General features: G+C 33.5%; 2 protein-coding genes across 3 annotated transcripts in view; one reads left to right on the top strand and one right to left on the bottom strand.

The window, feature by feature from the left end:
* On the top strand, window positions 1-9882 carry SELENOP (selenoprotein P). 2 transcript variants are annotated; one of them, XM_039842556.1, is made up of 5 exons: window positions 1-155; window positions 3192-3407; window positions 4286-4498; window positions 5763-5880; window positions 8383-9882. In XM_039842556.1, the coding sequence occupies exons 2-5, from the start codon at window positions 3205-3207 to the stop codon at window positions 9016-9018; spliced, it is 1170 nt and encodes a 389-aa protein (XP_039698490.1). In that variant the 5' UTR covers window positions 1-155; window positions 3192-3204; the 3' UTR covers window positions 9019-9882. The 2 variants fall into 2 exon arrangements, with proteins under 2 accessions (XP_039698490.1, XP_039698489.1); XM_039842555.1 differs by having other exon boundaries at window positions 2-159.
* CCDC152 (coiled-coil domain containing 152) overlaps window positions 9320-17348 on the bottom strand; it is a 27148-nt gene continuing 19119 nt past the window's right edge. The window contains exons 5-8 of the mRNA XM_039842557.1: window positions 15683-15785; window positions 12592-12719; window positions 10718-10801; window positions 9320-10146 (exon numbers count right to left, since the gene is read on the bottom strand). Coding sequence (XP_039698491.1) covers window positions 9997-10146; window positions 10718-10801; window positions 12592-12719; window positions 15683-15785 — 465 coding nt within the window. The 3' untranslated portion in view covers window positions 9320-9996. The remainder of the gene's footprint in view (window positions 10147-10717; window positions 10802-12591; window positions 12720-15682; window positions 15786-17348) is intronic.

Consider the following 17348-nt stretch of genomic DNA (forward strand, 5'->3'; position numbering starts at 1 on the left):
CTGCATACAAGGTCACAGCCAGAGTGAGCACTGAACTTTGGACTGTAGCTGAGGAGTGAGGTAAACAACAGGACTATAAATATCGGAGTTTCTCACAGTGCTTTTGCGAGCAGCTGAGCTGAGCAAAGAGAAAGGAAGCTGCCCCTTCAGAAGGGGTGGGTAAGTAGGAACTTTGTGTTCTCCAATACTTGATGCCTTTAGAGTTTGGTAAATAATATGATTTTGAGTCTGACAACAGTGTTTCTTTCCTTAGAAGAGATTTTCTTTTTTTTAAAAAAGAGATAAGTAAAGAAAATAAAAATGATACAGAAGAAAGAGAACAAAATACGCTAAAACTGGGTGTGGTGGGTGCAGTTCGACAATGGGCGCATTGACGGTCTTGTTGATTTCTGCCCTGCTTTCTGCACAGCCCAGAGTGAAGATGCGAGCAGGGGATGATGGAGAAATTTAACTTTGACTCTGCAGAAGGTCGTGATGTTGTATAGGCAATATTGCATGTGGAAGCTTCATTATTTCTCACTGCAATGCAGAGTGAGAATTCTAAGGGCAAAAATAGCCTGTGGGTTTGAAGAGCAGAGATAAAATATGGCCATTCTACAGTGCTGTAGAAATGTCCAGGGATACTGTGAGCAGTTTCAGATCCTCCTCCTCACCTTCCCTGCAAAAAAGAAGGGAGAGCAAGTTTGGTCCACTGTGCAGGAATGGTCACCCTTGAAAGAGTTAAAACCCATGTCAAAATCGGGTGGGCTGAGATTAAGTGCTAAGTGATGCAGTTGATGTGGTGTGTGGATGCTTTCAGGTGAATAAGGAATAACCCTCAGATGCCCAAAGTTCAGGGGAAGAGGATGGGAAAAGGTTCTACATGCCCTGCCTTTTAATGGGGGAATTTTAAACAAATGTAGGTTGTATGTGGCCAGCAAATCTAGGTTTATGTGACTGAAAAGTGGTGAGATTAGTGAAATTTATAACTACTTTCTAAATGCTATGATCAGCCTCCAGTAAACCCAATTTTGTTATTTCTTCATTATTTTTATGTAGTTGTCTGACAATTTTAATTACAATAAAAAAATCTATTATGTAAAAAGTTATCTTAAACACAGTTGAATAGCTTATTGATTATAACAACAGAGGAAAATTTGAAACCTTTGCCAATGGTTTTAGTTATTTTTTCATCAAAAAACTAAATGAGGGAAATGAAATAGCCTTTTCATTTATATTCACTATTTAGCCAATTGGAACATTATGCTACACGGCAAAGTGAGAGTATCAAGTGCTGATTTACGCTGAAGGTTCTATAATTACTAAATTACTAAATTTATTTTCTAGCTATTTCAGCAAGAAACAAAACAGCTTGAATGATTTTAATGTTCTATTTGCCATAAACAAACAAAACCCTGGCTGCTGTAGTTATTGAAGGTGACCTATCTAAAAACTGTTAATATATTATAGTGGCTAAGAAGTCATGTTTTAGATTTAGCAGAACTGGTTTGAATCCAGACTCTCTAGTGATTTACTACTTGTGTGGATTGGGTAAGATGCCTAAAGTCACTCTTAGTCACAGTTGAGGAGATTGCAAAAGGGAATAAATGGTCATATAGTTGTTAGAATTAGCTGACATAATATAAATAAGTGCTTAGCATGACCTGTATATAGTTTTATAAATGCTCAATAAATGATAGCTATAATAAGGATAATCGTATCATCAATATAAATACTAAAGAAATTCCCTAGATTTCGTCCAGATATATCCTCTCTTTTTTTAAATATTAGAATTTAAAAGATATTATAATAGTTGGGATGGTCTTAATAAATTAATTTATCCTCTTAAACATCCCCCACCCCTTTAGTTAGGCTCTTATTATAGAGGTAGGAATTTTGTGGTGTTAAATGATATAAAAGATAATCAGGTTTTATAAAGTTCTATCCATGTCTAGCAGTGCACTGGAGCCCAAATCAATCTGATTTTAGCCTTTCTACTCCCCTCTTAATTCTCGGCTAAGAAACTTATCATTAGCTTCCTGCCCTTCAGGCCCCCAAAAAAGTGGTTTATATCTTTTTTCTTAATCTCAGATCAGTGCCTGAAAATGTGCCAACTTCCTAGCTCTGGAATTTTGTCCTGATCTCTCTCCACGGACTCCTATGTCAAAATGAGCCTGATTACCAGTGTGCATTTTTCTTTCTGGGCTCATCTCTGCTTGTGTCTGCTGAGTGTTTCTTTTTTCATCATCTCTCTACAATTCACCTGTTTTATTTGTTAGTTTGGGGGATATTTCTCGTCAACTATTTATCTTTCCCACTCAGAGGGGGCATCTTTTTACCCGAGAATGTGCTGTCTAGTAACAGAAACTTCCTGAAAGTACTGGGAGCAATAAAAAGAGTGTAGATGCCAGTGAGTCTTAAATGGTCCAAGGGCAGTGAGTTCTCCTTGGTAAGATTTTTTTTCATTGGTTCTTATTTATCTTAAACATGGTAGTGACATTTGGGCAAGTAGTTTTAAATCCGAAGAGATTCAGATCCTTTAATACGGACGTAGTGTTAGATTTTAAAGAATAAGAGCAACAAAAGGGAGCCATACCCAAGAGACTTGTAAATGTAGAAGGTTTGAACCCGAAGAGCTAAGTGCCCCACATGAGCCACCTTCGTGTTGGTAGACTGTCCTCACTGCTGCCGCCATTATTCCTGCGTTCTCTTTCCATGCTGGCTCTTTCTCTTTCTGTACAGGATCCCCTGCTTACCCTTTCCTTTCTTAGATTGGTAAAGAATGGAAAGAAGCAATCAGAACATGCTGTATCTCAAAAAAAAAAAAAATCAAACCCCATTTGCAGAACGTTAGTTATAGTGGCCACAGTCTCAATTTTTTTTTTTTCTAAATATGTATGTATCATCTCCTAGAGAAGTACTTGGCTCCCTGTTCGGGCAAGTCTTAGCATGCTCGGTGCAGTGTCTTACCTAACAGCAGATAGTTAAGAGGTGCTTTGACAACTCCCCTGCCTCCTTCCGCTGATATTTTCACCTTCATAGGAAGATTTGGTGCATGGAGGTCCAACATAATGAGCCCAACGATATATGGAGACAGAATTCATGGCTAGAATTTATAGGAAAGTGAATTATATCTGCTGGATTTATAGAAATTCCTAGATATGACCGTGAAGCAATCTTTGAAGATGACATAAAGATTTTCTCTTTTACAGGACAACACTAGCAATGTGGAGAAGCCTGGGCTTAGCCCTGGCTCTCTGTCTCCTCCCTTGGGGGGGAACAGAGAGCCAGGAGCAAAGCTCCTTTTGTAAGCAGCCTCCAGCCTGGAGCATAGGGGATCAAGACCCAATGCTGAACTCATATGGTTCAGTTACTGTGGTTGCTCTTCTTCAAGCCAGCTGATACTTTTGCATTCTACAATCATCTAGGTAAGATAGCCTTTCCATGGTCTAAGGGAAAAGCTATTAAATACACACATACATAAAATAAAAATAGAAAAGATATATTTATTAAATCACATTTTTGGAAAAACTATACATCTTTGCATAGAACATGTTAGAAGAAAGACTAGGAGGATACACACCAAAATATTTAGTGGTTTTCCTGGGTCTATGGATTTTTTTTCTTCTTTTTGTGGACATATATTTTACAATGTCCTACTAAGTATTACTTGTGTAATGAAGATGCTCTAAAATGTACTCCTGCAAATGGATTGTTATTTCAATATAACAAGCAAAGATGAGTGCTTGCTGTGCCAGAGTAGATCGAAACATTAGACTTGCTACAACGGTCTTGGGTCATTTAACAAACATATATATAATTGTTACTTGCCAAATATTTATTGGGTAGAATTCTCTGTAACTGTAGGATGGATTAAAACATATACATTTCAACCAGAGGGTATAGAGGATGATGGAGGGGGAAGGTAGACAGGGAAGAAAAAAAAATTTCAATTAAAAAAAAATTAATTAATTAAAAAACCATATACACTTCATAGGATCAGTTTGAAGACTAGATGAGCTAATGTTTGTGCAAGTATTTAGCATAAGGTTTTAAATAAGCACTAGTGCTCAATAAATAATTTTAAAAATGAAAGTTTTAGTCCTTTACAACAATATAAAGAAGACATGTAAATAAATGAGAGTTTTATGTGGAAAAAATAGAGAATGAGGAGAAAGAGATAAGTCACTAAAAAATTAAATGAATTAAAAAATTAAATGAATTAAATGAATTTTATTTAATTTAAAATTAAATTATTTTCTTTCTTTCTTTTTTTTTTTTTTGGTATTTTCCCCAAATATTTTAGTTTGGAAGACTTGCGAGTAAAACTGGAGGAGGAAGGTTTTTCTAATATTTCTTATGTTATTGTTAATCATCAAGGAATCTCTTCTCGATTAAAATATACGCATCTTAAAAATAAGGTTTCAGAGCATATTTCTGTTTATCAACAAGAAGAAACCCAAACAGATGTCTGGACTCTCTTAAATGGAAACAAAGATGACTTCCTCATATATGACAGGTGTGTACACGCATGCACATACACACCATAAAATAAAAGATAACTGTATTTAATAGAGAGTGATTTAAGATAAGATATTTGCTTTTATTTTATTACCAAATACTCAGTTTCAAAGTGAGCCCATTAAAATGTTTGGTTTTCATATTTTTGAAGTGATTTTCTTTCACATAAAAGAATTTACCATTCCAGTAGGGAAATAAAGAAAAGTGACTATACTTTCCCCCCCTGTAAATTGGCTTTCTGGTTAAAAAAAAGAAGAATCAATTTGTGTATCACATACAATTCTAACCTAAGAATTCTGCAGATGAATAACCACACTTTGCTAACCATTTGCTTATCTCTAATCTAATTAATAATTTTAATGCTATATACCTAAATTTCTTAACTATAAAGTATATTAATTATTTAGATATAACCAGCACAAATCTACCTTTGATTCCATGAACAAATAAAACATTTGTATTTTGAGAGAACCTGAGTGCATATATTCGTTGATATTATTAACATTCCTAGTTGGTGCTCTGTTTCTTTTTGGCTCTTCAGAGATGGTGAGCTAGACACTGCTTAGGCCTAGGCCCTCTTGTTCTTACTCTAAATAATTTTTAATATTGTAAGTCATTCTTTTAGAACCACAAACTTCTAATTTAGTCAGTTGCAAAGTATGATCCTTTGATATTCACATAAAATCATATACACTGGGTAAAATGTGGGCAAGAAGGACATTTCAATTCTACCATTTTTGAGAATGCCAACTGTTATAATTCAACATTGTTGCGTCAGATATATTTTTAAGTAAATGGGCTACTGGCCAAGACTCTAAGATTTTTTCGTTATGCTGTCATCTTATTCTATGTAATTTGTGCTGCCTTAGCAGTTATGAAAAACTCATGTGATTTGCAGAGCCTAATGTATGATAAGTCAGTGGTTTGGGCATTGGTAGAATTTTTAAGTCAATTACAAAATTGTATTTGACTTAGTCACACTGACTATACACAGTTTTGATATGCTTTATAGCGATCTATCTATAACACATAAAAATGGTAGGATTAGACTCACTGTAGTCTTGCTATGGCCACCTGACCTGGTATGCAAGGCCAAGGAGCTTGTTTGAGACCCCACTGAAGAGATTTTACTGAACACATGAAAGTGTCTTAGTTGTAAGACCATTAAATCTATATAATACTATTCTAGACCGTGCTCGAGTAGCATCATGACACAGAAAATATCGTAATGACAGACATTGTATTTGTCCTTTTTTTTTTAGATGTGGCCGTCTTGTATATCACCTTGGTTTGCCTTTTTCCAGCTTAAGTTTCTTATATGTAGAAGAAGCCATTAAGATTGCTTACTGTGAAGACAAATGTGGAAACTGCTCTCTCACGGTATTTTTCTCAATTATTTTTACTGGGAGAAAAGAGGAAATCTTTCAAGAGTTATCTAAATAAGTTAGTGCTTCATGACCAATTAGCTAGTCCATGTTTCTGTTGGTATACTAAAAATAAACGACAGTATTTTTTTTTTAATTATACATACTTCCAGTTATGTAACATACACTTTTAGTTTAAAACATCTTTTCAAGATCCATATTGATACTTTTATCTAGAAAGATTTTAGAAAACAAAAAACAACATTGATCACATATTTCTATTACTGCCAAATGACGTGATGTGAGTATAAGTGCTCAGAGAACTCTGCCAACATAAAATAACATTAGTGTGATATCCTGAGCGTGGTTTGCACGAGAGCATAACCGGATAACTACTTAATTTATCAAGGAAGCAAGACTGTCAGCTTTTCCATGAATACTTTACACCGTCTGCCCATTCTGCAGTTGGATTACTGCATTTACTTCAAAATGGAATAGATTTTCTACTCATTACTGATATTTCTTTCCTAATAAACACGAGAATATTTCTTCCTTGTAATAAGAAAGCACTATATTTAAATATTGTTTATAAAAAAGATACTCAAGGAATTTTAATTTTTATTAACTAGACTTTTCTCCTTTCACATTGAGGAGGAAAATAATTCCAAACAATGTTTACTGGATAGGGTAGATTGGCAAAATTTAAACTCAGGTTTAAAAACAATTCTGAATTTTATTTGTAAGCTATACTTCCTTCAGATTTTTCCCAGCTCTAAAAAAAGGCTTCTCAAATTTTAATGAATCATTTAATTAATTTAGTTGCTAAGGAGCACAACAGGTTGGTTACTTTAGTTATGTCATTTTTCACATTTTAATCTTCACAATAATCCTATGAGGGTTATTTTACTCTTTTTTTTAAAAATGGGGAGACTGAGATAATGCAAATAAAGTATTAACTCAATGTCTAACTTTTACCAAGTGCTTAATCAATGCCAGGTATATTGATTACTCGTATTTTGGGATTATTTCAGTATTTTTCATTTTTGCAAAAGCCTAATAGTTATAAATATGTGTAGTTATCTTGAAATAAAGGCAGTAACGATTCCTACAATATGCTCAAATCACCTGTAGAAAAGAATAATGTACCATATGTATCTGATATGCCAAATAAAATTGGAGTTTTTCTATTTTATTGTACCCTGGATGCCATCAATTATATGACACATTATTTTATGCACTATTAAAAAATGCTGTTGGTTAAAGTAGGACACAAGGCTACAACACCATCAATAGTAGGATGTATTCTGATTTTAAAGATATTAAAATGTGAAAAAAATACATAGTAGAATCAATAAAATATGGTAATTGGTTTCTTGAAACTAATTATACTACTATAATTGTGTTTGTTTAATCATTGAACATTTAGAATATTACACAGCATATTCTAAACATTTATCAAATTGTGTTTAAGTTTTTAATTAAATACTATTAAGTTCTTAAAAGTAATTTAATAATAACCAAAAAAATGTACCACCTAGTAGTTGTATGGTAAAATCCAATAGAATTTATAACTGTCTAAAACCTTCAAAACACCAAACCAAACAACTTTGTTCTCTCAAGTTGATTTTGTAACTTTATTTACAAGTAACTTTAGGTTGAGGTTTCATATTACATTGCTATATCCATAAGCCTTGAGCTATAATTTATGGGCATACAAAACAATCAAGACTTTCAGCAAATTAAAACACTAAATTCACGTGGAATGGAATATTATGCTCAATGGAAAATAGGCAGCCATTTGCTATTTTCACTTGACAGCACTACAGTAGGGACACATTGACAAAGCTTTGGTGAAGTTTGACACATTTCCTGGCATAAGCTGGGATATGGAAAACTACTGATTTTGAGCAGTTTATTGGCTTTTTTTTTGAATTACCAGAAAGAAATTAGTTTGCCTCAATATAGTATTAGATATGATGCATTGTTGACACAGGTACAAAAGGTTCCATGTAGGTCAACTGATTTTTAGGATTTGGTGTTTGGTTGACTTTATTGCAATTGATTTAAGTTTTTTTTCACCAGTTTATTTAGTTTTGCTTCTGATGATGATATAAATACAGTGGTTTGACTTTCTTTTTAAACCTTATGTATCTCTCCTCTCAAGTTCTGAATTCTTGAAAATTTAGGAAATGCTTTTCATAAGAAAAGGAAAATTTGAATTCTGTTGATTTAACTAGTATAGAATATTAATATTAATTTGTAAGATGCTTGAGGATTCTTTAAGTGCAAATATGCACTAGCAGCACTTTATAATTAGGTATAGATGGGGATCAAACTTTAATAAAAAGTCTAGGTGTTGAGATTAACATCTGATTCTTTTCTCATTAGTACGATGCTAGAAAAACAAAGCCGGTTTAATTCTAATTAATGAGTTGGTATTTAACACTACAAATCATTTTTCATAGATTCTTGCTAAATCTATAAATGTGTTGATAAGTGATTTACAAATTTGTTCCAGACCTTGGAAGATGAAGGCATCTGTAAAAATGTATCTTTGGTTACTGTGGAACAAACAACCGAGACTCCACAGCCACATCATCATCACCATCGCCATCGCCATCGCCATCACCATCACGTTCACCAGCATCATCACAAGCATGAGCATCAGCACATTAGGAATGGCCAGCTTTCAGAGAATAAGCAACCAGAAGCACTAAGTGCACCTGAGCATCCCCCTCCCCTAGGCCTTCATAACCACCATAAGCTCAAGGACCCACAAATACATGGTAATTCAAACGACTGCTATACGCCAGAAAGTGAAAATTTGCAACTATCTCTTTCACAAAAGAAACTCTGTGGAAAGAGATGTATAAATCCATTACTCTGTAAGTTGCTCAAAGATTCAAAGTTGGCTCCTAGTAGCTGCTGCTGCCATTGTCGACATCTGATATTTGAAAAAACAGGGCCTGCAATCACCTGACAGTGTAAAGAAAAACTCCCCTCCTTATGTAGCTGACAGGGGCTTTGGGCAGAGGAGAATGTCATTGAATCTTGACAGTGACGTTTGCCTCCAGCTGCCTGACAGGCAAGTCAGCAGCTCAAGCCCACAGAAGCCCGCACCAATTGAAGCTGAAAAAATAAGGCAAAAATATGAAAATGATCTTCAAATTAAATATTTAAAATAAGAAGTATTCCCCAAGTCAATCTAGACACAATTTCATTTCCAGCATTTTTATAAGCTGCCTGATTAAAATAACCAAAAAATAGGAATTGGATTTGTGCAAATATGGAGAAATCTACATACTGGCTTCCAAATTTTAAAATTTATTTCAAAGAAAAATTTGACCCAAACCATTTTTTTTTAAATTATAAAGCAACTGATAGGTGATTGCAGCATTTGGTTAATATGTCTTTTTTTTTTCTTTTTCCAGCATTCTACTTGCATTAATGAGAACAGGAACATAAACTATGACCTAGGGGTTTCTGTTGGATAGTTAGCAATTTAGAACGGAGGAAGAACAACAAAGACACATTTTCCATTTTTTTCTTTACTTATTTCTCAAAATAATATTATCTTTGTCTTTTTAACCTTAGTTTCAACTGATTAAACCTTTAAAGAAGTGAATTTTGTTTTTTAAGATCTAGAAGTAGTTAACATGAGTATTTTACTATGACTACATTTTAAATATTCATTTATACTTTTTTATATCTAAGACTCATATCTTGATTTTTATTATCACATATGAATGAAGCCTTTACATACTGTTTTCTCTACCTAGCATTGTATCACACTTTTTAAAATTTGAGAATGCTTGCCTTGAAGGTGTGAGGGGGAAGATAAAAGAATGTTGTCTATCTCTTGATTGCTTAGAAAGTATTTCCACAGTCAATGATGGTTCAATAGGTAAACTAAGTCCTATAAACCTGAACTTCTTTATGGTTAATACTATTAAGCAAGAATGTAGTACACAATTGGCAAAAGTGTGGATTTGTTTCAATAAACTCAATTTAAAAAGTTTAAAGTTATCATTGTTATTATTTAGGCAGTAGGTTATATTGACTCTAAATAGAAGTAAAATTTTCAACTGCTTTTCAAGAAGTTAAATAGCAACTAATTAATTTACTGTTGTACTCAAAGCCGTTTACGTTTAAGGTGAGAATCTTTGCCAGTAGATTTAAGGTAAGAATCTTTGCCAAGAGAGAGGCGTTGCTCTAAATCGTGAATGGTATTACGAAGAGCTGCAATTTCCTTGTTTTTTTCTTCTTGAAGATGTTGAAGCTTCTAAATGGAGCAGAATTTTTTTGTTATTGCAATGCAGAAATAATAAGATTAAGTGCAAGAACAACAAAACAACAAAGACTATACTTCTAATTTAAGTAGGTATTTAAAAAATGCCTTATTTTGAAAGATCTATAATTTTCATTTTGTGGGACTTAATGGGGATAAAACTGGTATAGGGATACAAAAACATCTATTAGCACCATTTGTTTTAACTTGTTCCCTTCTCCCTATATATAGCTTGAAATTGTAAACCATAAATAAAAGAGTTGAACAAAAAGAAATCTGAGTCCCTGAATTCCAAGTAGTAAGTAAATTTTAGTTCAAAGTATATTATGGAATTACTTAGATGCTCCAATGAGAGTATTTTGCTAGTGTTTTAATTTACCACTAAAATTCACTCGTTTAAATTGAAAGCAACCTTTAAAGATTATTCAAAATCTAATATCTTTCTAATTGCGATATATTTTAAGAAAAACTGTTAAGTATATCGTTGGTAAATATTAGACAAGTTTTATGGAAACACACTAAGAAAGTTTATTAAGCAACAGTCAAGGAAGAAAACCTCACATACCCTTCTGTAGATACTCTGTGGCAAAACAGTAGAATCTGGATATGATTTTGATTTAGTTTGAACTCTTGCTAGTTTGGCATCAAACTGAATTAAATTTAAAAGAAAGTTATTGAGGACATTCTAGTTAAACAATTAGAAATAATTGTTTCTATACATATAATTCATTATATCCTTTGACATATAATCTGTAATTTAAGTGTATTCTCTGTGTAACAGAAGATAGAAAAGTCTTTAAGAAAGAACAAAGAATACCCAAACAAGATTAACCCTGGCTGCATGTTAGAATTACCTGGGGAGCTTTTTAAAAGTACCAAATACTGGGCACTACCTTAGATATTCTGGGTGAAGTCAGCATCATCTTTTTCTTAAGACATCAGGTTTTTCTATCATGTGGGGTTAAGAATCTAGCTAGAAGGGTTGAGAATCTAGTTAACTAAAAGATAAAAATATTTTCATGTTACTTTGTACCTCTTTAAAAGTGTAGTGTATCAACAGTCATGGGAGAAAAACTCATATACCCTCTGTACAGACTCTGAGGCTGAATAGTAGAATTTGGATATGATTTGGTTGATTTAGTTTGAACTCTTGCTGGTTTGACATTAAACCAAGTCAGATTAAAAAAATTTCATAGGCCATTCTTACAGGTCATATTTTTTTTTTGCAAAATCTTCCATATAATTTTCCCTTTCTGGCTGAGTTCAGTGTACCCTCTCTGTGGACTAAGAATAAACTCTCTGTGAGATTGTGGTCTAGTTTGGGTAAAGATAGGGATAATTACAATGAAAATAAATATCAAAAAGAGTTCTGTATGTCAGTCAAACCATACACTTGGGTTACCAGGACCTGGATGGCAAACAAAAGGCACATTTTCAATCAGTAGATTAGAAATTGATGGTAGACTTTGAAACATGGCCTGTTGTACCTCAGTTGGCCATCTAGCACTCTGTGGTTTGTGGTTTCACTTGACCAAAAGGCAGTAGCAGCAGCAAAATGCCTCTAAAATCAACAAAGTCCCCTTTTGCTCAATGATTATGCAGTCTTCAACCTTGTGTACCTCGCCAAGAACCCCAGGGTTACCAAACTTTCAGGAACATGAAAAGTAAGTTATCTTAACTAAGCCTGTGTATTCTGATAACATAAGGTAAAGTGGGAGTCAGGTCTGGGGGAAAGTGATAAAATAATGATGAAAGGGAGGCTGGTAAAACCTAGAAAATAATTTAAAGGACAAATATATTGTCAAAATTGCAATATCTTTGAGATTCTGACATCTGGTTAAACAACCTACTGAAAAGGTTTTCCAGCCAAGAACTGAAACCTTTGAGATGCCCTATTTGAATTCACTTGAAAAAAATTTTTTAAATATCTGGTTTGTCTGTCCCTCTGATATATATTTTTCTACGTATTTATTAGGAAGAAATTTGTCTCTTTTTATTCTAAATAAAGAAAAAGGAATTTCTAGTTGGTTCACCAGGATTCCACAATTTCTGCTGAGCAGAGAGTAATGTTAAGGATTAGAAACACTCTCCCCACAGCTGGAATGGTAATCCTGTGACTGTCTGCATAGGCTCAGCTGTAAAATACAAGTCCCTGAATTACTTGACCCCTGTTCTCAGAGGAAACAATACCCTCTCCGGAAACCAAGACCTTTTGAGTGACTGAAGAGTCCCACCTTCAGGCCAAGAGCTGAAAGTCAGTGTAAGCTAACAGTTGTACCGGGTTTGGGCATTGTATGTGATGGAGAATGAGTTTGTGTGAAGCCCTCTCACAGAGGTGTTTTTATTCCTGAAATTTATCTCACCGTGATGAAAAATAACCAAAGTATGGTCGAGACTAAGGGATGCATCCTCAAATTTAGCAGAATCTTAAATATTCACCTCTAGCTGTAGTTTGATGATTTCATTCTGTTTTTCCTTTTCTTGAGTTCTTAACTTTTCATTTAACTCTGAAATTTCCACTTCTTTCTTCTCTATCAGTTCTTTATTCTTTTCTTCATTTAATTCAACTGAATAAAACAGAAACAAATAAAATCAATTTGCCTTAACATTTTAAAACTCTTATAAGCTTATATTTCTTTAGTATTTTAAATAAGCCAAAAGAAAGTAAATTTTATTGGTCAAAACATATAGTATTTTAGAAATGGTTTATGTGCAGGGGAGCTTTTAGATATTTTTGACAAGCCCCTAGAGAATAAATAGATTTAGTGGTTAAAGAAGGATACAAAGCCTAGGTTCCTAGGTATGGAAGACCCCAAATTACCGGAGGACTCTAGAGCTACATCAAGTACCTGCTATACTCTATTCAATGTAATTAGGCCTCTCTGATATTCATACTATGTCTTTATGCTTCATCAAACTTTCTCTTCTCTCAATTTCCTTATTACTGTAATTGACACCATATCATCTAGGATAAAAGCCTCAAGGAAATCTTTGATTTTAAGAAGAAAAATGTCAATTAGTTTATGACAAGCCCCCCAAATAATAACTCAATCCCTAACTAATCTACTATTTACTTAGTTTCGGGCCTCATTTTTCCTCAGCTGGACTTTGTCTAGACTATCGCCTGTCTCTACCCCACTAAATACTGTTGCTAGGTTAGTCTTCTTAAAGCATACCTCCAAGTATGGCCATCACTTTCTCAAAAACCTTCGATCACTTCCCATTTTTTTAGCCTGGCAATTCAAGAAGTCAAAGAATCCGGCACTAGCCACAGTTTTTGGCCTTTCTCTTTCTAAACCTTTCTGTGTAGTGCAAAGAAAAGCTGGAATGTGGACTATTATTCCGTAGCATGCCCATGTCTCCCCCTCTGTGTATCTTGGCTTTTATTTTCTCTTTGTCTAGAGGATATTTTTCCCATCTTCACCAATCAACCTTACCCATATTCAAGATATAGGAGCAGGGCCTAGCACTAAGGTCCCATCTTAGCCTGGGATGAGGTAAAGTCCAGAAGGATATATTTAGCTATCCAAAAACCTTAGAAATATAGATCTACATCTGGACTCAGTCTGTACCCATTATGTGTCTGGAGGTAGCACTACTGAAGATATGAATGCAAAGAAGTTGTGATTAAAACAGAACTAAAACACTGAAATGGATCCATCTTCAGATACTATATTAGAGGACAGGAATATAATTTTCTTTATCATAATTCCCCTTAAAGGTCTTGTTGTTAAGATTATGTTGGCCTTATAAAATGAACTAGAGAATGTTTCCTCTCTTTTTGTATTAATCCTCTGAAAGAGTCTGTGTAAGATTGGCATTATTTTTCTAGAAGTATTTGGTAGAATTTCACCAGGAAAGCCATCTGAGCCTGGAATTTTCTTTATGAGAAAAATGTTTGTAATAGACTTAATTTCTTTAATAGACATAGAACAATTCAGATTTTTTTTCTTGTGTGTTTTTTCCCTCGACAATGTCTAATTCATCAAAAACTTCAAATTTATTGCCACAAAGGTATTCATTATGCAGTTAATTATGGAGGTCATTCACTTTTTAAAGTCTGAAGTGCTTTTCTTATTCCTGATATTGATTATTTTTACTTTATCCACTTTTCTTGATTAGTCTTGGTGGGAGTTAATCAATTTTATTAGTCTTTTCAAAAAATTTTGGATCTGATTCTCTTTATTATGTATATGTTTGTAATTTCATTAATATCTGACTTCCTTCTTTCTAATTTCTTTGGGCTTAGTTTGATTTTTTTCTTCTAACCTCTCGATATAGGTATTTAGGTAATTGATTTTTCACATTTTCCAACATGTGTATTTAAGGCTATAAATTTACCCATAAACACAGCTTTATCATTGCCCCACAGTTTTGATATGTAGTCTAGGTAATTCATTTCAAAATCTTTTCTAACTTCCTTTAGGATTTCTACTTTGATCCACAGGTTATTTATAAATAATTTGTAAACATATAGGAATTTTCTATATGTCCCCTGCTTCTTAGAGGACCCAAAGAAGTTGCAAAATTCTTTTCTAAAGTAGCTATATAATTTTATAGTCCCACCAGTAAGGTATCAGAGTTCCAGTACTTCCACATCCTTATCAACACTTGTTATTGATAGTTTTTAAGATTTTATCAGTTCTAAGGGGCTCAAAGTGGTATCTCATGGTTTTAAGCTGCATTTTCCTACTCACTAATTATGCTGAACATTTTTTCATGTGCTTATTTTCCATCTGTATACCTCAAGGGAAGTGTCCAAATATTTTACTCATTTCCTTGTTAGGTTGTTTGACTTCTATTATTAAGTTGTTAGAGTTCTTTTATATTTGGATATAAGTTCTTTATCAGATAGGTATTTGCAGGTATTATCTCCCAGCCTGTGGCCTGTCTTTTCATTTTCTTAATAGTGTTGAAGGACAGAAGTTAATAATTTTGGTAAAGTTCAATTTAGAACTTTTTTTCTAATAAGGAAAAAAATGTTTTGTGCTTTTTGTTACTTTCCAAGAAATTGTGCCTAACCCAAGGTCACAAAGATTATCCTCTTTGCATTCTTTTAGCAGTTTTATAGATGTGGCTTTACATTTAGACCAGTCATCCATTTTAAGTTGATTTTTGCATATGATATACATAAATACAGTCTCATTAAAAAAGGTTTTTAATATCCTTCTGAAACTAGTTAACTCTCAACATAAGTTCAGGTCCACTTTACTGAAGAAAGAAAATTTCATTAGTGAAATGATATTCAATATGCTGAGTATATACATATCAAAGTTAATTATATATTTTATATAATTTTATAAGGACATCGACTATTTCATATTAAATAATATGAAGTGCAAACATTATGAATCCAATTTAGAAATGTTGTAATTTATGTCACATCAATATTTAGAAAAGTAAAAAACCTAAATTAAAAGGTGTTAAGGCAGTGTTCATTCAAGAATACTGGCTATTACTGAAAAAAGTTTATATATGCATTTAATTTGTTTTATGATATCTTAGAATTCAGTAAATTAAAAATACTTACCTTTTTTCTGCATATCCTGATAAAGTTTCCTTATTTCTATCTTATGTCCCTCCTCTTTGATTTTCATTTCACTCATAAGTTTGGCAATAGTACTCTTATACTCCTAAAGATTAAAAAAAATATTCATTCTTTGGTTTAAAGATATGTACACAATTTTTTAAATTAGAAAGGTAAATTTTTCTAATTTTATATGTAATCATAGTTTTTTTTATATGTAATCATAGTTAGAAGGGAAAGATATTGTTATTTGAATAATCAGCTTTGAGAAGGATCAATTTCTGGTCCAAGGAGATAAATACCATTGAGAGACAATGTCTTTTATCTTTTTTTTCTAAATACTCATCACCAGTGTTTAGCATATCATAGATGCTTAAAATATTTTGCTTAATTGTATGAATAAATGTCATGACAACATTAAAATACGTCCAATCAAAGCCAAAGTTATACTTTAGAGCTAACAGTAGGCATTGTTCAATAGCCAGTAAACTTACCCTAATGCAGGATGAACCTCTTTGAATGTGGGCTGAACTTCTGTTTCTGCAAATTATATAAACATCTCTAATTCTCAGAAGGAAGTTAAGCACTACCCATGTTAAGGGTTAGCTGTATGAGAGGCTAGAAAAGGATGGATTTGGGATTTGAAAAGTGCTCAGCAGGTGCCTGAGATTAGCTTCTTCGATTGTTGAAGCATGGAAGTGATTTATGTTAATATGGAGAGGGACATTGAGAGAGAAAAGTCTCCAAAGATAAAATTTACAATTTTACCAGTGGTATGTTCTTACATAAAGAAATCACTCACAGGCAGAAGAAAAGAAAAGCAGGAAGAATAGTGAAGTATGATAGTAAAAAAGAGACTAATGAAGGCAAGAGGTCAAGAAAAGCCTCTAAACGCAAAGGCAGAAACTTTGTTTTTAATCACTGTTGTATTCCCCACTCCTAGGGTATATCTCTTGATGTATATTTGTTGAATAACTGAGTGCCAATAAGAATTATTTAAGTCAGAAGTTCTTAGCTTAGACTCAGTGAATGGGCTTTCAAGGATCCATTAACTTCCTGAAATTGTATACAAAATTATACATGCGTGTGTACCCTTGAACATTTTTCTCAGAGAGAGTTCACAGCTTTTAGTAGATATTTGGTGGTACTGACGAAGTAAAAAGAAAGTCAAGATATATTGGCTTGAATGGCTATAACTAAATATGGAGGTGCGTTCATCCAGATTACATAAATTCAAAGGGATATAGTCTAGATTCCTACTTGCACTACATATCCTGCCAGGCAACTTTCAAGAATAGCCAAATCTATCCAACCATTGGCTTTGATTAAAGCTTAGCAGGTAAATGTAGGGGTGAATCTCATAAATCTCCATTTTTCATTTGCATGTATCTAGATTACTAAATGGGCAATTACTGACTCAACTGGTTGCTCTAAGCACTTGCTGCTCTAAGGAAAAATAAAAGACAAATTTATCTATCTTTTCATTCCTCATTGACTTTGCCACCTGAAGATGCCGCCACTAAAGTGGAATGCTTCCGTTAATTTGGTAAGACTCAGAATTTTCACTCCTATCTTCAGGCATGAAGACTATTTTAATGTCTGGGCTGGGGCCAGGCAGTATCTCACTAGGTTCTTCTCCCTCACTTTAGCTTGTATGAGCCCTAATCCC

This window comes from Pteropus medius, unplaced genomic scaffold, assembly GCF_902729225.1.
Source record: "Pteropus medius unplaced genomic scaffold, Ma_sr-lr_union100, whole genome shotgun sequence".
NCBI classification, from domain to species: domain Eukaryota; kingdom Metazoa; phylum Chordata; class Mammalia; order Chiroptera; family Pteropodidae; genus Pteropus; species Pteropus medius.